Source organism: Pipistrellus hanaki (assembly GCF_964339955.1).
Source record: "Pipistrellus hanaki genome assembly, chromosome: 2".
Lineage (NCBI taxonomy): Eukaryota > Metazoa > Chordata > Mammalia > Chiroptera > Vespertilionidae > Pipistrellus > Pipistrellus hanaki.
Window position 1 is genome coordinate 62,238,103 of NC_140504.1, and position 25,547 is coordinate 62,263,649.

General features: G+C 39.1%; 1 protein-coding gene across 1 annotated transcript in view; it reads left to right on the forward strand.

The window, feature by feature from the left end:
• The window catches only part of BTLA (B and T lymphocyte associated), a 37,670-nt gene extending 14,592 nt beyond the window's left edge, over nucleotides 1-23,078 (forward strand). The window contains exons 2-6 of the mRNA XM_084874062.1: nucleotides 5,768-6,091; nucleotides 13,167-13,202; nucleotides 14,309-14,449; nucleotides 15,933-15,979; nucleotides 20,790-23,078. Coding sequence (XP_084730188.1) covers nucleotides 5,768-6,091; nucleotides 13,167-13,202; nucleotides 14,309-14,449; nucleotides 15,933-15,979; nucleotides 20,790-21,065 — 824 coding nt within the window. The 3' untranslated portion in view covers nucleotides 21,066-23,078. The remainder of the gene's footprint in view (nucleotides 1-5,767; nucleotides 6,092-13,166; nucleotides 13,203-14,308; nucleotides 14,450-15,932; nucleotides 15,980-20,789) is intronic.
• Nucleotides 23,079-25,547: the final 2,469 nt, after the last annotated feature.

Genomic DNA, 25,547 nt, shown 5'->3' on the forward strand with positions numbered 1-25,547 from the left:
CAAGCATATAGTCAGAGAATGCTGGAACTACAGGGATGATCAATTGTACTACTAGCATTGGGTGACAGCTCAATGGCTAAATGCAATATAACAGAAAGTGTTATATAATTTTGTAGTGTCAGTCATACACTAAGGAAGGTGAAGTTGTATATGTTTTTTTTGTGTGGGAGAGGGTGATAAGTGATAATTTTCTTCTCTTTGCCATCCAATCCTTTTATTTTTATTTTAAAGAAATGTAATGCCAGGAAAACTGGGTGGCTCTCTCAATATCACACAAAGTTTAGCATTTGAACAACCATGTTCAAATGAATATTCTAATTTTTAGCTATCTCCATGAGCTTTATAAGTATCTCAAAAAAATTAAGCTCTGTATTTTCTCATGGTTGATAAGCACAGTGTAAACTTCTCCCACCTCATACTATTCCATTTATTCTGAAGCAGCTAGAGGTCTCCATGTCACTGTTTCAGAAAATCATGAGCAAAGTGCCTATCAGTTCATGAATCTGCCATGAGATCCCTGACTTCTCTGCTTTTGCCCTTCCATGGACCTCCCATGCCCACTCACTGCTCTAATATCAAAGAGCTTCTCATTCAACCTCATAAGGCCAGCTCAAACATAACCTTTCCATAAGCCTTGTTCCAACAGCCCCAGCAGAAGTGAATCTGCTGCACACCCACGCAAAGTTTGCACCTCTTTACCAGTGTTGTTTTGTTCTCCCATTGGTCAAGTGTTTTTATTTTCCACTGGAAGGCAAGCCCCATGCTGGCAGATACCATGTCTTATTTATTTCTAAGAGATCCCTCTGAGCCCTCTTTTCAGCCCAGGTGAGCCTGAATAAAAAAGAGTGGTAGGTCGTAAAATTATTTCAGAAAAGATACCCTGTTGTTAATTAATCTTGTCTCACAAATGGAATGGTAGGTTCCCTGAAGGAAGAAAGTCTTTGTCACTCTGGCTGGGTGGTTCAGTTGGTTGAGGTGTCATCCCCTACACTAGGGGTGTCGAACTCAATCAGAGAAGGGGCCAAAATCTAAAATCCAGCCTAAATTGCTGGCCGAATGGTTTACTGAACAGTCATAAACTGACAATGTTAACCAGAAATGTGAATTTAAAATGAGTGGAACAATCTTTTCCTTAACAGTGCTGTTAACCAACTCACATGCTATCAAGCAAAACAGTAATATTGGTATCAAGCAAAACAGTAATATTGGAATGTACCTAAAATGCTCATTGTTTTGTTTTCTGGCTAGATGTCTGACACCGTTTTCCCCGGATCAATGAGTCAATGTTCGGTTTTATTTCTTGGGCTGTAGCAACCCGCAAAACAGCATGGAGGTTGTCATCGGTAATGCGTGATCTGTGCTTGTTTTTGTTCAGATTCATTATTGAAAACATCTGTTCACAAAGATAGGTGCTCCCGAACATGGATAGAATACGGGCAGCATGAAGTCGGAGCTCTGGCATTGAGTCAGGGGGCAGTAGAGGGTAGAAGTCCTCAATTTCAACATCCTGAAACCTTGATTTCAGGCCACTGTCAGACTGAAGCTCGATTATCTCCATCTGAAGGTGATGGGGCACATTGTTGACATCAACTGTAAAAGGATTGGCAAAGATGTCAAAGCCTGAGTGCTGTGTTCTAAAGTCAGAGAAGCGCCGCTCATATTCACTTAGTAAACGGCTAACTTTGGTAGCCAGCCGACTGCAAGGAAAAGTACCAGAAATAGTGGTTGAGATACTCAAACAAACGGGAAAGTGGGCAAGATTGTCCTGTTCCAGTTGGGACTTCCATAGTTGAAGTTTACGCTGGAATGCTGTGATCATGTCAGACATCTTTGTGATGACTTGTTTGCGTCCCTGCAGCTTCAGATTCAGTTGGGCGAGATGCTCGCATATGTCATACATCATAGCAAAATCACATAGCCAGGCGGGATCCGACAGTTCAGGCAAGGGCTTTCCTTTACTTTCCATGAAAAGAGCAATTTGTTCTCTGAGCTCAAAAAATCTTTTGAGGACTGCGCTCTTGCTCAACCATCTTACTTCTGTGTGGTATGGCACGTCTCCATGCTCTGCACCCACCTCCTGTAAAAACTGCTGGAACTGGCGATGATTCAGGCCACGTGCCCGTATAAAGTTAATAGTTTTAATGACTGTGGTCATTATGTCATTCATGTCCAGAACTTTTCCACACATAGCCTCTTGGTGGATAATGCAATGATAAGTAATCAAGGGTGTGTGGCAGTGACTTTTTTGCATTCTTTCCTTCATTAGTCCAACCAAGCCTTTCTTTTCTCCGCACATTGAAGGTGCGCCATCGGTAGTTAGCCCCACCAACTTTTCCCAGGGTAATTTAAAATTATTTATAGATTTCTCCACAGCCTCAAATATATCTCTACCAGTCGTCGTCCCATGCATGGCAGCTACATCCAAAAGTTCCTCAGTGACAGAGAGGTCGGCCTTTGTAGCATGTATAAAGATGGACAGCTGCGCTGTATCAGTGTTGTCTGTGCTTTCATCTATAGCAAGTGAAAAAGCGAGATAACTGCATGCCTGTTCGGCCAGCTGTGATGATAGATTTCCTGAGAGTTCTTGAACTCTATCTGCAATGGTGTTTCTTGACAAACTGACATTTTGAAAACTCTGTATCTGGTCTGGGCATACTTGCTCACACACTTTTAGCATGCATTGCTTCAAAAAGGCACCCTCTGAAAAACACCTTGAAGTACGGGCAACTTCTTCAGCTACTATAAAGCTTGCTTTCACTGCAGCATCATTTTTCGCTGTAGCCTTTGTAAACATTTGCTGCTGTGATTGTAGTTTGCCTTTTAGTTCTTTAACAATTTTATGCTTTTCTTCCAAAGTATATTTGCCATACTTAACATTATGTTTGGTGTCAAAATGACGAAGTATATTGTACTCTTTCATCACCTACACTGTCTCATAACACAATATACACACTGGTTTGCCCTCTCTAAGCACAAACATGTATTCATTTTCCCATTTGTCATTAAATTGTCTGCCTTCACCGTCAACTTTTCTTTTCCTGGACATTTTGGGATCAATATTGGCAGTAAAAGATGTAGTTTATTGGAAATCTGCGTTAGAAGGAAAAAGTTGAAAACTGCACAGGGATAGCTTGATTTGGCAGATGGAGTGGAGAGAAAAAAAGTCAGTCAATAAATGCCTGGCTGGGTACAGATAGCAGATTCTGTTGCGATTTTTATGCCTGCACTTTATGCCAGGAACTGGCAGCTTCTGCTGTGTATTTTTTATGCCCGCACACTCACTCTCTCCTCTGCTCTGCCACCTGCACAACCACATCGGATGCCGAACTATAGGTCACGCCTCCTGAATCTCGCGTGACTTGTTATCTATGCGCATGCGTAATAGATAGCAAGTATGGCAGCCGGCGAGGCGGCCGGCGAGATCACAAGCCTCCTATGTCACCGCGCGTCATTGTGATGGAACGCAGTGGAGTGCAGTGATGACAGCGCTGTGCGGGCCACATTGCAAGGCCTGGCGGGCCGGATTTGGCCTGCGGGCCTTGTGTTTGACATGTGTGCCCTACACCAATAGCTTTTGGTTTCTATTCCTGGTCAGGGCACATTCCTAGATTTCAGGTTTAATCCCTGGTCCAGGCACATATGGGAAGCAACCGATGGATCTCTCTCTCTCTCTCTCTCTCTCTCTCTCTCTCTCTCTCTCTCTCTCCCTTTTCTCCCTCCCTCCCTCCTTCCCCTGTTCCTTCTCTCTAAAATCAATAATAATAATTTTAAAAATCCTCCAATGAGGATTAAAAAAAGAATTTTTTTTGAAAAAGAAGGCCTCTGTTTATAATGATCATGTCGTTTTTCACAATGCTGGCACAAAGTTATAAGCTCCATAAACTATGATTGACTTATCCAAGTAAATGAAAAGGGAACTTAGGAGGCTGAGAGAACCTATTAACTTTAGGGAGAGCATTGGACTTCTGGAAACAAAGGTTTCACTTGGTCTTTCTGCCTCTGCCTCCTTGCTTTTTTGTCATAAGTCTAACCACATCCAGGTTGTACTTCCTTCTGGTAAATTATCTTACCCTTTCTATTCAATTTTTTGAAAACCTCATTCTCATAACTTCACTTTTAGTTTGCTTTCATTTTTATTCTGAATTTTTGGAAGCAACTGAATTGGGAAGCTTTATTGTGAATTTATTTGAGATCTCAGAGCAATTATAAGTACAGGGTGTCGCCCCAAAATGTATACACACTTTAAATAATTATAAAGTCAGTGTTTATTAGCATACAGTTCATTTTCAAAATTAAGTGAGTTATCAGCTGTTAAAGTGTGTTTACATATTTTTTGGACACCCTAATTGTAAGTATTCAGGAGTTCTAAAAGTTCTTTACAAGTCTCTTTTCCCAATCTAATTCCTGAAAACTCAGTCAGGTAATACTTATTCTGGGCAAGGATTGATGATATGCCAGCAGAAATTATGGTGTATAAATATTTCTTTTTTTTCTGCATCCAGCATGGCTAGAGAGTGAACAGGAGTCCTGAGTAGGGGCGACAAGAGATTGAGAAATGAAAGAAACAGACACAAAGACAGTAGAGAAAGCTGGGTCTGGATGGGACAGCTGTCCTCTGATGGAGAGACAGGGACCTAGAGACAATACAGTGCATTTATTTTATACAGTAAGATACCTGAACTTTTTCTGAAATTTAAGATAAAGAAAATATGTGCATTCTTGTGGCTTCTTTGTAATCATTACTTCTGGGTGGGCCCAGATAATTGTGTTTGTTCCTGGTTCTTGGTTGGATTTAGATAATGAAATCCACCCCCAGGTTCCTGAACTAAAGGTCAGACTGACAACACACCTGCCTCTGGCAAGGCATGTTTCCAGGGCTTGGCTATGCCAGGCACCACTGGATTCAGACAACAATCAGCTCAGGGGCCTTTCCCAGGCACTCTCTACAATGGTGACAGGATTATCAGGTGTTAGGAAATAGCTTAAAAAGAGCATATTTTTATACCATGCTGCCAAGGGTATAGAAAAATTATGCTAGGTAAGAGCAGTATGGGGAATGTGAGGCCATAATACCATACATCAGTGATTTTCAACCTTTTCATCTCATGGTACACATCAACTACTTTAATTCTGTGGCACATCTAAAATATATTTTTTGCTGATTTGACAAAAAATATGTATACTGTAATTTTGATTCATTCACAACAGATGGCTATTGTTGTATTGGCTGTCGTCATTTTTTTAGACAACCTAAGGGAAAAGAAGTCAATGCTTCTGACTAAATAGTCAGATATTGCATGTTTTAAAAATTCTTGTGGCACATCAGTTTTCCTACTGCAGCACACTACTTGAAAATTGCGAATGTATATTGTTTTTGTTGTAAGAAGTAAATGAGTTAAAATACTTATGCATTTTAAATAGCCCCTGGAATATAATAAGTATTAAAAAAAATGCTGTTATTACTTGCATCCTATTAAGGAAGGTATGTAATAATAAAAATAAGTAACAATAAAAGAAAAAATATTTTTATAATAAAAATATTGTGGAAATTTAGGGAAATTATTGAATAATTGAGGAAATTATTTACTTGTGCTTTTTTTTTTTTTTAAAGAAACATTTATTATGTGCTTACCATGTGCCAGACACTCTGCTTGTGAGGGTTAATTACTGGAAAATGTTATCTTAAATGATGCTTGAGAAATCTTTGGCAGAAACTGTTGAGGTGGCAAAGGACAGATTTGATTTTAATTTTGTTTTCACCTTTCAGGAGAAAAACCATGTACACCACAACTTCGTGTTAAGAGAGACTCCATGCAGAAAGTCCTTGCAGGGAATCCATTTCAACTGGAATGTCCTGTGGAATACTGCACTAAGAGTCCTAATGTGACCTGGTGCAAGTTGAAAGAAAACCAGTGTTTGCCTCTGGGAGCTAGGCATCGGGCACACATGAAGCGGAAAAAAAGACAGAATATTCTCATTTTTATTCTACATTTTGATCAAGCCTTGGCTAGTGACAATGGATCGTACCGCTGTTATTTGAATGCTTCATCTGGATTCATTGAAAGTCACTCAATAGCTATTAATGTGATAGGTGAGTTCTAGACAACGAGTCTATCTAATATCTTTCCCATTATGTTTCAAGGAAAAGAAGAACCCAGATTCTGAAGTAACTGTGTTAGACACTGAACTTATATAAAACATTAGAATGGTGCTACACCTCATAGACTGTAACATGTAGGCACACAAGTGTGTGTAGGTATATGTGTGTTTTGGGGTGAGTGAATTATAAAAGAGTAGAAAAATAAAATAAAATTTATTGTTTTTCCTTAAGGAAAAATAAAATTTATTTGGTAAGTTCAAAAGTAGATCTCTAAAATGTGGGGGAAATTTCAAAGTGAATACCAATAGTAGTAGACAGTTTTCTATTCTCTATCCTTGTTTACTTTTTCTTTTATTTTTTTCTTCCATATTTCTGTCTTTGGCTTTTACTGATAATAATTCCTTGAAGATATGTTTGTAGTGGTCAGAAAATTATACATTTATTAATAAATCCTTGAATTTATGTTAATAGTTCATGTTTGCACATAGGGCAAACAGCACACAAATAACCTGACTCCCTGATAAGTTTTAAGAATAGTTATAGATTTAGCTGTCTCCACAGAGTCTCTCCTGAGGATCTGAATAGGCTCAAACTACAGAGGAGAGACAGGTTGACATTAAATTGGGCAAAACTAAACTGAATGAAACATGGAAAATAAAAAATAGGACTGGGAAACAGTAAAAAAAAAACATTTGATTTTTAAGACTCTCACAACTAATATCATATTTACTGGTGAATGATAAGCTTTTCCCCTAAGAAGAAGATAAGACAAGGATGTATGTTTCTATTCAACACTGAACTGGAATTTCTAGCCATAGCAACTAGGCGAGAAAAAAACACACCACCATCCAAATTGCAAAGGAAGAAGTAAAAATACCTTTTCACAGATGACATGATATTATATAGAGAAAATTCTTTAAAATCCTCAAAAACTACTAGAGCTAATAAATGAATTCAACAAAGTTGTATTCTCAACAGAAAAATAGTAGTATTTTTATCCCCCAGCAATGAACTAGCAATCGGAAAAAGAAATTAAGAAAAAATACAAGTTAGAATAGTATAAAAAAGAATAAAACACCTAGGAATAAATTTACCCTAGAAGGTACAAGACTTATGCACTGAATAAAACATACTGGTAGCTAAAAGAAATTAAGGAAATTATAAATAAATACAAAGACATCCTGTGTTATGGATTGGAAGATTTAATATTTTTAAGATCACAATAGTCCCCAGAGTGATTTACAGATTCGATGCAATTCCCACCAAAATTCCAACAACCTTTATAAAAAATATATATTTTATTGATTTTTTACAGAGGAAGAGAGAGGGATAGAGAGTTAGAAACATCGATGAGAGAAATCATCAATCAGCTGCATCTTGCACACCCCCTGCTGGGGATGTGCCCACAACAAGGTACATGCCCTTGACCAGAATCAAACCCAGGACCGTTCAGTCTACAGGCTGATGCTCTATCCACTAGGCCAAACTGGTTTCGGCCCAACAACCTTTTATTTGAAGAAATAGAAAAATTGATTTAAAAGTTATACAGAATTCCAATGATCCCAGAATAGCCAAAACAATCTTGAAAAAGAAGAACCATGTTGGAGGACTCAACATAATCTTGAATTTGTCAATGATTTCTGAAATATGATATCAATAGCATAAGCAACAAAAGAAAAAAATATGTAACTTGTATTTCATCAAATTAAAAAAAACTTTCTACATCAAAAGACACTCTCAAGTGAGTGAAAAGACAGCATATAGAATGTGAGACTGTATTTGCAAATCACATATTTGATAAGGAACTTGTGCCCAGAATAGATAAAGAATACTTACAACTTCACAAATAGAAAAGCAATCAATAAAAATAAAATGGACAGCCCTTGCCAGTTTTCCTCAGTGGATAGAATATTGGTCTGTGGATTGACAGTGCCCAGGTTTGATTCTGGTCAAGGACACATGCCTGGGTTGGGGGGCTCCATCCCTAGTAGGGGGTGTGCTGGAGGCAACAATCAATGATTCACATCATTCTCTCCCTCTTCCTTCCACTGTGAAATCAATAAAAATATATTTATAAATAAATAAAATAGGCAAATCATTTGAATATATATTTCTTCAAGGAAGATATGTAAATGGCCAATAAACACATGGAAAAATTCTCAGTGTCAGTCATCAACAGAGATATGCAAATCAATATTTGATAATACCATTCACAACTACTGGAATGACTAGTTTTTTTTTAAAGAAAAATAAATGCTGTCAAGGATGTGGACAAATCAAACCCTTGTACATTGCCAGTGGGAATATAAAATGGTGCAGCTGCTTTGGAAAACAGTCTGGCAAATCTCCACAGTGTTAAACATAGCTGTCACAGACCCAACAATTCCAATGTTTCATAAGTACCCAAGTCAAACAGAAATACATGTCCACACATAAACTTCTACATGAATGTTTATAGTAGCGCTATTCACAACAGCCAAAAAAAAATTGAAACAACCCAAATGTCTATCAACTGATAACTGAATAAAGGAAATGTGATAAATCATATAATTTAGAATATTATTCAGCCATAAAAAATAATAACATACTAATATATTCTACAACCCAGATGAACCTCAAAAACACTATTAGGTAACAGAAACCAGGTATACAAGATCACAAATTGTATGATTCTGTTTATATGAACTACCCAGAATAGGTAAATCCATAGACTAAAAAGTGATTAATGATGTGCCAGGGACTGGGAGAAAGGGAGAATAGGGAATGACAATTTAATGAATATGAGGTTTCCTTTTGGGTAATGCAAATGCTCTAAAATTTGATAGTGGTGATGACTGCAGTCAATAAACATTGTGAATATTTTAATAACACTGGATTATATACTTTAAATGATTAAATAGTAATTTTTACATTACCACATAAAATATATTTGGATCAAAGAAGATCTCTCTTTATTATAAGAAATGAGATGGAGTTTCTTTTGTAGCCATAAATTGACCTTGAAGATTATTGCAAAAGATAAAAATTTAAAAGATGTGGTATAATAGTAGCATGTCTGAAATCTACATGCAGTCTCATACAGTTACTTCAAAGGATGTCATTCACTTAACTCCTTACATTTTGTGTGTGTGTTTAATTTATTTCTGAATACACACATTTTTTGAATGTATAATTCTCTTAAAGTGGTCCAATGAAGGAATCCACTTAAATTTCAATTAAAATTTCTTAATCACTTAAAAAAAATTTAAAGCAGGCCAATGAGGAAATGTATAATATTTTGGTGCTAGCTACAACTCTGGTACTCTACTTTTGCAAATTTGGGGTCAAACTCAGTGCTAGTTGCCTAAAACTATCTCTGCACTGGTCTCAAACATCTTCGGTTCTCTAAAATAGATGGCATGCATAGTGTCTGGCACATAGTAGATGGCTCAAATGAATTAAAAATGAATTAATCTATGGTAAGTGAAAAAAAATGTTTTAACAACCTGGAGGAGCCCATATTGAGGATGTATGGAATTAATGCTTTCTGGAGAGAATTATACTATTAATTCACATAATAAGATAAATTACTAAAGTTTTAAGGAAGTAGTATTTTTTTAACTAACAGAATAAATACTAAAAATAAGCAAAATTTGCCATAGCTTGTTTGGCTCAGTGACTAGAGCGTTGACCCTTGGACTGAGGGTCCTAGGTTTGATTCCGGTCAAGGGCATGTACCTTGGTTGCAGCCTAGAACCCAGCTCCAGTCAGGGCACTTGCAGGAGGCAACCAATTGATGTGTCTCTCTCACACTGATATTTCTTTCTTTGTATCTTCCCTTCCCTTCCACTCTCTCTCTCTCTCTCAAAAACAAAACAAAACAAAACAAAACAAAACAAATAAAAAAACAAAACTTGCCCTAGCCAGTGTACTTAGTGGTTCGAGCATCAATCTATCTAGAGTCATAGGTTCAATTCTGGTCAAATGCAGCCAATTGATGTTTCTCTCTCTCTCTCTTTCCCCTCCACTCTCTCTAAAATGTTAATGGGAAAAAACAGCCTTGGGTGAGGATTAATAACAACAACAACAACAACAACAACAAAAAGAAAAACTTGCAAATAAGTTATTTCCTGGATGATATTAATTATACTGTTAAATATAAAATAAGCACTTCTAGATAATTTATATAATGTATATTAATGTATCAATAATATATAACAAAATTAAATATGGTGACATCAAGTCCACCTCCTTTGGAACAGAGCCTTCTTGTGCAATTTAGTCTTTCCTTGTGAGACCAATCCATTTCTGTATAAAAGAGAGGAATTTAGCCAAATGTCTCATATTTGGATCTTTCCTTGACCACTCCAGATGGTTGTGCAGTTGGTAAAGTGCCTCTTCTAGGTAATCCAGTCTAAACTAAAATTAGGGTTAATAATCTGCCTCTCTAATAATCTTTCTCTCCTGTAACAGAAGAGGGAGCTTAACTTCAGAGGAAAAGGGAGGCAGCAGCATCTCTTATACCCTATGCCCTGAGGGGATGTGCTTATTATTATGATCAGATTGGGACAAAGAATATGAAGGATGAAGTGGTTTAAGAGCTAAGTAGGAGACATTAAAGCCCTTTTACACTTCTCTTTGAAGACTTCTACTCTCCTAATTCCCTATTCTCCTTCCTTTCTTTTCATTTCCTTTATTTTTAAAAAACTATTTTTACTGACTTTTTAAAGCGATAAGAAGGGAGAGGGATAGAGAGATGGAAGCATTGATGAGAGAGAAACATTGTCAGTTGGCTGCCTCCTGTATGCCCTGTACTGGAGATGGAGTCCACATCCTGGGTATGTTCCCTAACCCAAATCAAACCAGTGACCTCTAGGTTCCTGGATCAATGCTAAACCACTGGGCCAGTCTCACTTTTTTTATTATCACTCTGTTAATTAATACTCCTGACCCCCATTGGGAATTTCCCCTGGACTTTTCCTTGGCCTTCTATTTTTGTCTATCAACAACCTTCCACTCTCCCATGTGTAGCCTCCTACAGCTTTTATGATCATCTCAGATTTTCATTATCTTCCTCCTAAATGATTTCAATTTATTGAATGACCTCCTTGTCATAAGTGTCAATTTTTGTCCATTTCAGCCTAAAATCTTTTCGATACACTTAATTTAAAAAAATAAATAAACTTTGTTCATAATCCCAATCTTTTATTGTGCCTCCTGCAGAGCATCCCCAGCATTATAACACTGGGCTTAAGGCTGTTAACCAGCATTCAAAGCCTTCCACAGTCCATCCCCACCTATCTTTCTGGGTTGTTTCTGGATTCCATAAAGAAACTCTCAACTCCAGCCTAACAGCCCTACTTGCCATTGCCATATCGTCACCACAGTCCTTCCAATGTCGCTGTCACCACTTGTGACCCCCATGCATCTGCCTCCATCTATCAAATTCCCCTCTCCTGTCAAGACCAGCTTATTTCCCAAGTTCTTAATGAAAACTTTCATGTTCATCCTTGAGGGAGTAATTTTTTTTCCTAGTCACTTTTATGCTATTGAAGCTCTGTGCCTCTCAATTATCACACATCCCCTGCTACTAAAATAATGGGTGGATATATCTTTTATCCCATCAAGGATTATACTGTCCTGGGAAGCAGGAACTGTGTCGTAATTCTCTGGGTCATCTCTGCTACCTCGAAAAGTCAAATAAATTACTCAATAATTGGTTTTTAACTGAGTGGAATTTTCCTTTCATGAATTTATAAAAGCAAACAACAGGAAAGGGTCAAGTAAAAATTGCTTTTCTTCTATACCTGGAAGTATCGATATAAGATGAGGATAAAACTATACTTTCAAATTATATTTAAGAATCATGCTTTTTGTAAATACATTTTGGATGTATTATGAACAAAAAGCACTTCCTTTTCTTTCTTTGAAATATCTTTCTTGGGGGATACTGGGAATTTTTCTATTTTAGTATATTATTCCTGTTTGCTTTTTTAAAATTTGTTTAACTTATCGGGATGACAGTGGTTAATAAAGTTATGTAGGCAAATGACACTGCAATAAACAGAGGGGTGCATATATTCTTTTGAATTAGTGTTTTGTGTTTCTTTGGATATATTTCCAGAAGTGGAAGCTGGGTCATAATTTTTTGAGGTAACTCCATACTGCTTTCCACAGTGGCTGCACCAATTTGCATTCCCCACCAAGAGTGCACAAGGGTTCCCTTTTTTCCCACAACCTAGCCAACATTATTGCTTGTTGATTTATTGATTCTCAGATATGTTCAAGTTAAGAATTGGCCTATGTGATAACCGGGATGAAGGAAAGCAGGGGCTTGGACACTGTTGGGAACTCTCCTTTCAGAATGAACCAGTGCACGTTGCAGAGCAAAGTCCCAGAGGAAAAGTTAACAGAGCTGGGGAACAGTCACAGGAACATACAATGGCCTGCAACTCCATCCTTCCCAATCTGCCCTGGCTCAGCTCCTGATTAGGAAGTTTGCAAAGACAAGTGATCATTATCTTAGCAGGAAAGTGCGGGTGGTATGAGTAGGCAGCATGTGAGAGGGGATATCTTTTTTTATTATTATTTCATTATTATCTGTGTACATATTTTAACAATGCGCCTCCCCCCCCCCCCATACATACCCTCTTTGTTTGAGAATGATTGCTCAACGTGTCATCAAAAGCATTCTTTCCTTGTTGGCTTTCCACACTCACTTGGAACACCTGTTGAGCGTGTGTATGGTGTTGTCACTCTATGTATCAGAGGTTGTCATACAGGCTGTATTGTTCCTTATCCATAAGAAATGAGGAAAAGGGAAGTAGAATAGACAGATGAAGATTGTGACATATTTACTCAGTCTTTCTTAGAGCCTCAAAATCCACCCAGTAATTTCCTTTGTGCCTATGATCTCAGAGTTACTCACAAGTTATACAAACTGTCCTTTTCCGGATTATTGGAGTTTCTGTTAGTGTGCAAATGCAGGAGTCATCTTAGATACTGGCTCTGATTTTAGTCATACCTGATATGCACCTGCATTCTTTTCATAACCGTACTCAAAACTTACCTTGTTTTTCTCTTTCAGAATGGACTCAAAATAATTCAGAACATCCTCTAATAAGTAAGTATCAACCTAGTTAAATAAAATGAAGGGGACTAGACTGTTAGATGGGTGCAGAAATAATAAAATTGGATCTTCTTAATTGAATGGATTTGTTTGTATTAGGTTATCTGTTGTGAGAATCTTCGTTTCTATTCCTATTCACACCCTTCTCCCAGACAGCTGTGTCTGCAGCTGCAGCATGAATAATACATTTGTTACCACTCTGAATGTTCAAACCACTTTATACCCAGTTCAGTAGCTCCTATACCACCCACCCCCCAAACAAGCATAGGGGAAAGCTAAAATGTAACTATATTAATACACTTACGAATAAAGTTTTTCTGCATAAAAATGAACACAAGTACAAAATTAAAGATGTATGATGTATTTTGATATTTTTATTCTGTAATGTTTAATTTTAAAATTTGTTTGTGATCAATTAAATTATTTCATGAGCCAAAAATAAGCTGCACGCCATCAAGGACAAATATGGACTTAATGCATGTTAACATTGATCAAAAGTATTGAGCACCATCTATATGCCCACTAAACCATAATTGAAGATGTCAAAAATAATTGGAGATACCAAAAGTATTTGGTATTTGGAGATAATAAAGAGTTATGAGACAATGAAAAGGCATTGTGTTAAAGGAACCTGAATTAAGTATCAGAAAGATGTTGACTTGAGTCCCAAGTGTGCTCAGTATCTGTCTGACCTTGGGCAAGTGTTGGAACAATAATACTCTTCTCAATGCATGGGGCTAGATAAAAATAGTGGCTTTATTACTTTTCTTACATTATAAATATGAGTTAAGACAATTTAAAGGAAATGGCTTGGTTAACTGTTTTCTGAGAGCTGTATGGTTGTTGTTTCACAGGGTATTAACCTGAGCAGAATGAAGAATAATTGTTACAAAAAATAAGTTGTAACCCAGAACCACCAACATAGGTTCAGCAATAAAGCAAGAAGTGAGAGAGTACTAATGCTTGGGATTCTTGGGGAAGGTTTGCTGGAAGGGAAATGCAGGCATCTCCTTTCTTCAAGTTCTAACAATGCAGAGGATGTTGCCGATCCTAATATATTTCAGATTTCTAACTGCCTTTAGCATTGACTGGCATTTCAGATACAACCAGCGCTGCAGGACCACCGTTCAAGAATGAGCTGGAGGGCAGACCATGGATCCTTTATTACTTGCTTCCTTTGGGAGGATTGCTTCTACTCATTACCTGTTTCTTCCTATTCTGCTGCCTGAAAAGGCACCGAGGTGGGTTCCATCTTCCCTCTACTGCTCTGTGCCACACATTTCGGGTTCAGCTACTAGGACTGATATACTTGTAGTTGGTTTCTGTTGTTTTCTTTGCCAACATTTTGCAATAAACCGTGGGTAATGCTTTCCTGGGGGACAGCTCATCCTCCCACCAAAGCCAAATGGATTAATTTAGGTTCACTCTAGCAATGGTGAGGCATGCTCATCATAGCACAGCCAAGCCTTGTGGTAAGGAGGGAACTTTACTCATTCTACTTGAGTCAATCCTTGGTCTGTGTGGGAAGCTCTTAAATTTTCAGGGTGTTGAAAGGGAGATTGAGATAATCTCTCCACATGTCTGATTTGAATTAGTTTGTCTCAATCTCTTTTTCCCAGCCACACCACATCCTGCCAGTCACACATGCCCTTGTTTATATGAAGGCCCTCTGTCCTCGGAGAAAATTCATCTGCATGCACTTTCTGTTGCCATTACAAACACATGCTTGAACTGAGCCCTCCCTCAACAACAATAATAAAAATGTGTATTTCGCATGATGGGGGAAGTGTGATATATTTTGAACCATGCCTTTCTGCTTTTGTGAGAATTCCCTCAGTGTCATGAGGGAACACTTAACCCCATAAGAGACAAATGTATAGAGAATTCTGATGTAGCTCAGGTCTGAAGCAACTCCGTTCCTGCTCTCTCCTTTGTTCCTCTGCCATCTGCTCCCATCCCTTTTCCCACAGTAGTGGCCACAGAGTAGCTATAGAAACTAAGTCAGACAAAGAAACCCTTATTTCTGCCATAAGAGAAATCTTTGTCTGGGCAGAAGTGTTCCTGGTATTTTCCACTGAGGACTTCTGGATCCCAGAACCTCCTCCGAATCCTGAGAGAATCTTCTGTAACCATAATTCCACACCCACAACTCCCAGGGTCTTTCCACGGTCCCTCTCTAAGCTTCACCATGCTTTCTGAGACTATTGGGACCTCTCTCAGATCTTCAGAAAGAGTCAGGGGTAAATCCTTTGATTTCCCCACATCCAACATGAACTTGGCTATAAGAAATCCTGGCTATGCAGGTGACCGGACAACTGTGTGTCTGGCACTGAGTACAGATTGTCCCCAAACTAGGATTTCCAGCCTTTAAAAAGTGATATCCTAGATGCTATCTCTGCCTCTGAATAAATATGTTGGAGGGCTCTCGGGAGTGAGAAGTGAAGAAAATGGAGCAGAATGAATTCACAAAATCGAGTCGTATGCGCCATGCTCGTCACAGCGAATCAACAAGCCAGACTAACAATAACGCTCTCCCGGGTATGCGTGTGGGTGGGAATGGGTGGAGGGGCATTCCACCTCGGCTCCCGGGGACTGAATTTCAAGTCAGCGGTCGGATTCCAGAACCCACATTCTTACCACAACTTCAATTTACAGGGATTTGGGGAAGAATTTTGTGTTGTCCTTTACTCCTTTTAGTTTCTTATTTTCCTTCTTGAATTCCAGGGGAACAAAAGGAGCCTTCTGACACAACAGGAAGGGGAATTAACCTGGTATGTTCACTCTATCTGTTAAAACAAATGCAATCTATGCTACTTCATGTTATTATTTATATTTTTTTATTTGAGTCTCTATAACATTTACCATGTGCCAGACATGTCCGAAGGGCTATATACATATTGGTTTACTTAAACAATTTGTTTATTTTAAATCCACCTCTGTTTGCAGCAGAAATTCCTCAGGATTCACAAGCCTCAGACTAAGTAATTATGTATGTATTTATTTATTTATTTTTGAACAGCATGGGTGGCAGTACAGGCTCAAAACAGAAAAGACAGACACTGAACCATAGATTGTGGCTCTGTTCATGGCCTGTTATGTGACTTCACGCTATTCATTCATTCTCACAAATACCTTAAAGTCTTTCTGGAAGAGAGTTGAGAGTTAATGAAAGAACGAACCATAAATAACCTCATATAATAAATTTTAATTGCTTCATAAATCACACCAGCAGATAAAGAAGCATAAGAAGCATAAAGGAAGTTGGAGCTACTATGCAAAAGTGTGTGTGTGTGTATGTGTGTGTGTGTGTGTGGGCTCATCAAGGAGGAGACCTCCCAGACAAAGCAAAGGATGTTTTGGAGGCAATGCCAAGTCTTCCAACAAGTTCTTGGAATATAAACTTGGACTTTCCTTTTGGTTTTAATATTGTATAAATATTGGAACTAAAAAAAGAATATAAGATAAGGTGATATATTTCTGAAAAAAATTTTTTATGAAACTCTTTGTTAAAAAGAAATACTGCCCTGGCTGGGTGGTTCAGTGGGTTGCAGCATTGTCCTGGACACCAAAAGGTTATAGGTTGGATTCCTAATTGGTTCACATACTAATAGATATTTTTCACATCAATCTCTCTCTCCCCTCACCTCCTATCACTCTAAAGTTAATAAGCATATCCTTGTGTGAGGATTTTTAAAAATATAGTAAATATAAAAGATACTACAGTTATGAATGAGGTACTGCAAAGGAACTTGTGTGTGTGTGTGTGTGTTAGTAAAGTAAAGATAAAGATCTAGTAAGCTGGAAAGTCCCAGAAATGTGAGCAGCAGATATAGCCAATAATTCTACATGTGATATTATTATTTCTTTCGTTCCGGTGTTTTTTTGTTTGTTTGTTTGTTTGTTTGTTTTGTGTGTGTGTGTGTGTGTGTGTGTGTGTTTGTGTGTGTGTGTGTGTGTTTAATATATTTTATTGACTTTGTACAGAGAGGAAGGGAAAGAGATAGTTAGAAACATCTATGAGAGAGAGTCATCGATCAGCTGCCTCTTGCACACCCCCTACTGGGGATATGCCCGCAACCAAGGTACATGCCCTTGACCGGAATCAAACCCAGGACCCTTCAGTCCCCAAGCCAACGCTCTATCCATTGAGCCAAACTGGTTTCGGCTCTACATATAATATTAAAGGGCACTCAGCATTCACTACCAGTTGCCTAATTTTAAATCAGTCCAAATACATTCAACTTTAAAAACTTGTGTTAAGTTTTTAGTATCAGTAAACATCATTGTGATGGGTGCTAATATTTTGTGTCCTTGAGTAAAAAACTTTTATTAAATATTATTTCCTTTCTTTCTATAGTGAGCAACAACAAACTGCATTTTGTTACAATCAGGCCTGAGAAGTATGAAACCATTTAAAACAATAATCTAAATAATTTATCATACAAGTAAAGGCCAAGTTGGTCAAAATGTAGTTATATATATATACCAGAGGCCCTAAGCTATTTATATACCTGGGGGAGGAGGGTCCCTCAACCTAGCCTGCACCCTCTTGCAGTCCAGGACCCCGCGGGGGATTGGGCCTAAGCTGGCAGTCAGCTATCCCTCTGACAGCCTGGGAGTCCTCAGGGGATGTCACCTGCAGTTTAGAGAGTGGCCTACACTGCAGTCGGACATCCTTAGCTCTGCCAAGGAGGCAGGAGAGGCTCCCGTCACCTCCGCCGTGCTCACAGCCCTCAGCCCGGCCTGTGGCTGAGCAGAGCTCCCCCTGTGGAAGGGCACCGACCATCAGGGGGCAGCTCTATGTGGAGCGTCTGCCCCTTGGTGGTCAGTGTGCGACATAGTGACCAGTTGTTCCTGGTATTTCCACCATTAGGGTCAATTTGCATATCACCCTTTTATTATATAGGATTTTTAATCCTCACGTAAAAACATGCTTTTTCATTGAATATATATATATATATATATATATATATATATATATTATTGATTTTACAGAGAGGAAGGGAGAGGGATAGAGAGCTAGAAACATCGATGATGAGAGAAACATCGACCAACTGGGGGATGTGCATGTAACCAATGTACATGCCTTTGACTGGAATCGAACCTGGGACCCTTCAGTCCGCAGGCCGACGCTCTATCCACTGAGCCAAACCGGTTTTGGCTTCATTGACTTTTTAGAGGGAGAGAGAAACATCAATATGAGAGTTATACCTTGATAAGTTGTCTCCCTAATGTGCTCCAACTATCCGGGATCAAACCCACAAACTGGAAATCGAACCTTCCCCCTTTTGGTGTGTGGGACAGTGCTCCAACCAAATGAGCCACACCAGCCAGGGCTAGCCATAGAGCTTCCTGCGTAAGCTGGACAAATTGTTTATGATTTGAACTGGAATTCAAGAGGGGTTTTTCTGTTTGTGCAATTATTTGTTTTGTTTTTTAAATTGAATTTATTGGGGTGACATTGCTTGATATAATTATATAGGTTTCAGGGATACATTTCTATAATACATCTGTATATTGTGTTGTCTACTCAGTACCCAAGTCAAGATTCCCTCCATGGAAATTTTGTTTTAAGGTATTTATATCTTTCACCGACATTTTGTTTTGCCCCCTTTGATTAGTCAAACATTTTTAAAAAATAATAGAAAAGGTGCCATATTACATCTCTGAGACTGACTACACATTTCTTAAAAAGGAACCTGTATGGGAACCATGGAATAGAACCCAAAAGTAGAAAGAGACTGGTAAACACATGGCAGACACTTGTAAAAGCCAGCGTTCTCATCTTATTCCAGAATGGTCCTTTAAGGGTATAAAAGTGCTGGTACACTAAAAACCACTAAATTGTACACTTAGAAAAGTCAATTTTAAGGTACAAGAATTATGTCTCAACACATTTTTAAAAGTGTGTTGTAAACTGGACGGTGCCATACAGATACAGAGTAGGAGAGCTGCTTCATCGTTTGCCATCTCTGCCCCCCACAGCAGGGCGCACCCGCCTTGTGCACCCACCCTTCGATGAGGTGCCCACAGGATAAGTTCTGCCACAGAGCACCACGTTTCCTTTACCCCATTTGTTCTAACAATTTTCCATGGAAATGAGACATCTTTTGGGAAAAAGCCAGGTAACAGTTGAGAGACACAGATTGAAAAATTCAACAGAGAACTTGATATATTGAATATTTATGTCTATTAGGTCACGTGGAGTCTTTTTAAAATATATATATTTTATTGATTTTTTTACAGAGAGGAAGAGAAAGGGATAGAGAGCTAGAAACATCGATGAGAGAGAAACATCAACCAGCTGCCTCCTGTACAACCCCTACCAGGGATGTGCCCGCAACCAATGTACATGCCCTTGACCAGAATCGAAACTCGGACCTTTCAGTCTGCAGACCGACGCTCTATCGCTGAGCCAAACTGGTCTCGGTGGTCACATGGAGTCCTCTTCACTGCTCCTCTGTAAACTTTAGGCAGGCTCCTTTGCGGGAAGGCTGGAGCACTTTTCATCTGAGCTAAGAGACAGGGACACAGGGACATTAAAAACCATTCCTAACTCTCAATCATCCAGCCTTCCTGTTATTTCCTGCGCAGACCCCTCATAGAGGGAGGCAGTGTATTCAACAGTTAACACCTAGTTTTTCAGAATAGGCCCAGTCAGGCTTGTGTGGTAGAACTCTGCTGAGGAAAAGTGGATGGGCCACTGCACACATAGCAGTGAAAACAACACAGGGCCACACGAGGCATGTAGACTATCAAAAACTGTGGACCTGATACCTTAAAGCAGCCAGGCCAAAGTTCAAGAACATGATTGACAAAATTGGAATATAAAAAAATTGAAATAAGAAGACATCTTCATTTTTACCAGCTGAGTCCCCTTGTATAACTAGGAATTACAAACAAATAATTGAAAAGAGTGAAAAGCATCGGGATCCACTTAATCTCTGTTTCCATAAGTTCACCTCTTTTCCAGAAGCTTTCTGAAAGATATCTGACTCTATTTTTGAAGTGTAAGAATTTTCTTGTGATATAAATAACAATTGAAATATTTTAAACTTTTTCTAAGCTTTGCTTCCCCCAAAATAAAACCCCATCAAGGTTCCAATTCCAGGTATTAAATCATAATACTGTATATTGAATAAATACTAATATTTATTTTTCTGCACCTTAGAGGGTATCTGTTCTGCTTTATCTTTAATGATTTTATTCTAAACCATATAAATACTATCCATTATGTGATAGGTTGCCTGAAGTTCCTCATAAATATTTGGTGCTTTTTTTTTTTTTTTTTTTATAAATTTGGGCTCTGCTTTTCATTTTGAAGAGGGATTTAAAAGTGTTCTGTGGTCTCAAAAGTGACCAATAATATAGCACAAAGTAACTATTTGGGAAGAACATAGTGGTCCTTAAACTTTTATCCTTTAATAAGGGAGAATCTTTAAAAAAAAAAAATGTCAACAGCATGTGTGAGGAAAAGTCCACTATTTCTCCCCAGGTATTAGCCCGCTTTTATAGTTTGCTAATAAATATGCACCATGACATCTAAAAATTATAATTAAAGCATTTTTTTTTCTCTTGTAGGTTGATATTCCTCGGCCCTTTAGAAGTGAACAAATTGAAGTGGGCACCAGACAACATCCCCAAACACTGCCATCAGAACCTGATGTTTATGATAATGACCCCTGGGTCAGCGGCCAGGAAGAGTCTGGGGTTTATTCTAACCCAAGTCTGGAGGAAAACAAACAGGGCATTGTTTATGCTTCGCTGAACCACTCAATCATTGAAATGAACCCAAGGCAGGCAAGAAATGTGAAAGAAGCACCTACAGAATATGCAGCCATATGTGTGAGGAGATAATTCTCATCCCACTCTCCCACCAGCCGCCATGGATGATCAGCATGTCCATACCATTTACCTGAGACCTACAGAATGTCAAGGAATATTCCTTGACCTGAGAAGATTCACTTTCAGGGAAGTCATGTTGGAGCTTGGATCTTAATGGTCCGTAGGACAAATGACTAATAGTTCTGCCTGAAAACTCTTTTGGAGCATTTTATTTTATTGCCATGAACAACATCTCCTCTCCAAAACTGAGTGATATCATGAATAGCAGAGCAGTAGAACATTTAAACTTAGCTACATTTTACCCAACATTTAAAGTCAATATTTTCTTTGGAGCTATCAGAAACACAGGTGGGGAAGAGAGATATGTGTTATCTGCATCTGTTCACTACACACTCTTGAGAGAAAGAATGTCCAATTTAACTAACCATAAATATGGAAGTGATAGTACGTTTATTTCCAGTCAATCTTTAATAATAAGAAATTTTCCTCTATCAAGCTAATGTCGAGGTTTCTTACATGTCAAGGAGAAATCATTTTAGGCTTGATGATATAATAAAATAATGAAAAGAATAAATCGTGCAATAAAGATGTGGAATATACCAACTAGGTGGGGGTCGATGTTCCCCACACCGGAGAAACAAATGCTTCTCTCCACCCTGTCAGGTTGCAAAGCAAATGTCTGTGGTGATGGAGCATTTAATGTATGGTGCATTTATAAACCACGTGGTGACTCACTGGGTTACAAAGTCTAGTATATATGAATGGACATTATGCTGCTGCTGAATTAATGTACTTGTTGGGTGTCTGAATAAACATAAAAATCAGTGAGGATAGTTATCATCAGGCAGGTGAATATTGATGGCTTAAACTGCTTTATGGTTGACCTGATGTCAAACTTAAAACACAATTAATGGAATGGAGGAGAAAAGTCCAGAATATTTAGTTGGCCAGTATGGGTTAAGACATTTTCAGTCACCACATCTGTATCTTGCTGTTCTTAGTAAGGGATCAGGGCAGATCATACATAGTGAAGTAGTTCAGCTGGATAACCATTTGTTTTAAATATTGAGGTTGCAGCCGCTTAAAAGTTTAGCAAGTATATATGACTTCAGTTTTCTGAATTTCCAGAGTACTTGAGTCTAATTATTTCAAAAATAGCCTGCAACTTCATTCAACAGTTTCAGGCTATCAGAGTTCTTGGGTGCTGCTGCTAAATAATGCAACAGATCTCATACAGCGTGGACAGCAGAGGTTAGAATCCATTTAAACAAATACATGAGCTGCTGCACAAATGAATGTGAAGGGATGTGTGTGTGTGTGTGTGTGTGTGTGTCAGTGTCTAGAAAGAAAGGTGGGTGACTTAGAGAAATGGTAAAAGAGAAGCTGACAAAAGTGACATACCATTTCAGTTTGCTAAAGAAACCCAGAAAACTGGAGCAAATGAGTCATTATAGAAAATGTATGAAAATAATATCTAAAATTGTGGGGATAGGCGTATGACATCCCATAAAAGTTTTTGTCCCAGAAAGACTAAACAGATTTTGTGGTGGAGCATTTCTTATGTAACTCGTGTTAAAATTTTAACCTTTAGATTGGGGTAGTGAGTATTGTTTTAGACTCATTGTTATCCATCCAGTATAATATTACTCCTAGAAATTCAAGCAACCAATTTTCTGTAGGGTTTTTTTTCAGCCAAGCTGCATTTACAGGAAACTTATGTACAAAAGATAAATTAGAATAGGGTTCGCGGTATTCTTAAAAATAGAAACAGGAAGAACAGGGAGGATACACTTAGATGTCCTTATCAGATAAACACACAAAGCTGAACAGTTTCTTCATAATGAGTTTAAATATGTATTCATATATAAATATATATATTTCTGAATATTGTTAACAATATTCTTAACATGTCTTATAGTAATGTTGATAATGATTTCACCTCTGTTAATGATTTATACTTATATTTCTATGATGCTGCCAAAATCACAAATCATTTATGTTTTTATTCCTTCTAAATAAAAGGTGTCAGAGTTATATATGTACTTTGTAAATAAATAAATTTATTTCAGTATTACTACATGGCTTGTTTCATTAATGAAATATGAGAAAAAGAATATATAGATAATTTAATGATTTTCCATGATTTTAAGATTGTTGCCTATTCGATCTGGGGGAGATAATAGATCAACCGAAGGACTTGTATACATGCATATAAGTACAACCAATGGACATAAAACTCTGGGGAGGGAGGGTATATATGGGAGGGAGGGAGGGGGGCAAAAAAAATCGATAAAATATATTTTTTAAAAAAGACTATTCCCAATAAGAAGGTAAAGTTATTAAAACTTATTTGGAATAAATATAATGTTGATTTTTGTACCAAAAAGTGCATGGACATGAACTTTGAGTGATTCTCAAATCTTATGGCACATAAAAACAACTTGAAGAACTTGCTGAACTGCAGATAACCAACTCCCAGCACTAAGAAATTCTGCTTCAGGAGATTCAGCATATAGCTCTAGAATCCTCACATTAAAAATCACCCCAGATAAAATTTTTTTAATCCTCACCTTAGAATATATTTTTATTGACACCTGTGGAGTGAGGATATTTTTCTATTGATTTTTAGAAAGAGTGGAAGCCGGGGGGGGGGGGGGGAAGAAGGGGAGGAAAGAGAGAGAGAGAGAGAGAGAGAGAGAGAGAGAGAGAGAGAGAGAGAGAGAGAGAGAGAGAGAGAGAAGAGAGAGAGAGAAATCTATCACTGCCCCCCAGAACTGGGGATCATACCAGCAACCCAGGTATGTGCCCTGAATAAAGCCCATAATCCTTTGTTATATGAGGTGATGCTTCAATCAACTGAGCCACCTGCCTGGACACCCCACATAATTTTGATAGGGGTTTCTCAGTGCAGAAAAGCTAGTCTGGCAGGAACATGGGACAAGGGCAAAGTACTGGTGATGCAGACCTATCTAAAGGTCCCAATAAAAGACTTTGAAGGGAAGAGCAAGAAGAGCCTCAGAAAGGGACCCCTATTGTTCACTGTTGCTCATTGTCTCCCATTACCACTTAATTAATTGCAGAGATGGTCATAATTGCCAGACGAGGGGAGTACTTGCTGGTGCATTTCCTCCAAGAGTTGGATGGGCTGTCCAGACAACTGCCTGTTCTTACACTCAAACAATGTTTTTTTTAAAAAACATATACTATATATTTGTCTTGTCCATTAATGAAGCCTTTCTAGGTCCCAGAATCGTTTCTCTAGCTTGATCATATCTGTCAATCTATAAAAGCACACACACATATCCTATCTAATAAAAGAGAAACATGAAAATTGACTGTACCTCTGCTACACCCACAAGCCACACCCACTAGCCAATCAGGGGAAAGTATGCAAATGAATCCAACTAAGATGGCTGTGGCCTCTGCTCAAGGCTACCAAGTTTCAATTATAGAAGATGAATACATCCCAGATACCTGCTTCCAGCTGGCCCTGGTCTCCACTCAAGTAAGCACTGAAAAAAAAAAAAAAAAAAAAAAAAAGCAAAAAAGGAGAGGCTGAGAGCCTGGATCACGGGGGTGTGGCCAGCCTGAGAACAGCCCTCAGCCCCTCACCCAGACTTGCCAGGCACCCCAGTGGGGACCCCCACCCTGAAGGGGTGTGGCTAGCTTGAAAATAGACCTCAGCCCCTCACCCAAGCTGGCCACACCCCCATAGGGTGAGGGTCCCCACTGGGGGCTTTGACCAGCCTAAAAACGGCCCTCAGCCCCTCACCCAGGCTGCCCCGTGTCCCCAGGAAAACATCCACACTAATCTGGGACACCCTTCAGGCCTCACTCATGCAACAGGCCTCTATCTATACTAATAAAAGGGTAATATGCAAATTAGACTGAAAGACCTTCTAGGAGACCTTCTGGACATTTTTCTGGACAAAGCCATGGTGGTGGGGCCAGAGGTAGAGGCAGTGAGAGGCTAAGAGGGGAGGGCAGTTGTGGGTGATCAGGCTGGTGGGGGGCAGGGCCATTGGAGGTAAGCAGACCATCAGGGGGGCAGTTGGGGGTGAGCAGGCCAGGAAGGGATGGAGATGTGAGTGATCAGGCTGGTGTGGGGGCGGGGCTGGTGGGGGCAAGCATACCACCAGCTGGTGTGGGGGCGGGGCTGGTGTGTGGGGGGGGCAAGCATACCACCAGCTGGTGTGGGGGCGGGGCTGGTGTGGGGGGGGGCAAGCATACCACCAGCTGGTGTGGGGGCGGGGCTGGTGTGGGGGGGTGGGGGGGCAATTGGGGGTGAGCAGAATGTCAGTGGGGGTCAGTTGGAGGTGATCAGGCCAGCAGGGGGCAGTTTGGAATGAGCAGGCCAGCAAGGGTACAGTTGGGGGCAAGCAGGCCAGCAGAGGGGGCATTGGGGGTGAGCAGGCCCGTAGGGAAGGCAGTTGGGGATAAGCACACTGGCATGGGGGCAGTTGGGGGTGACCATGACAGAAAGGGGGGGGGGGC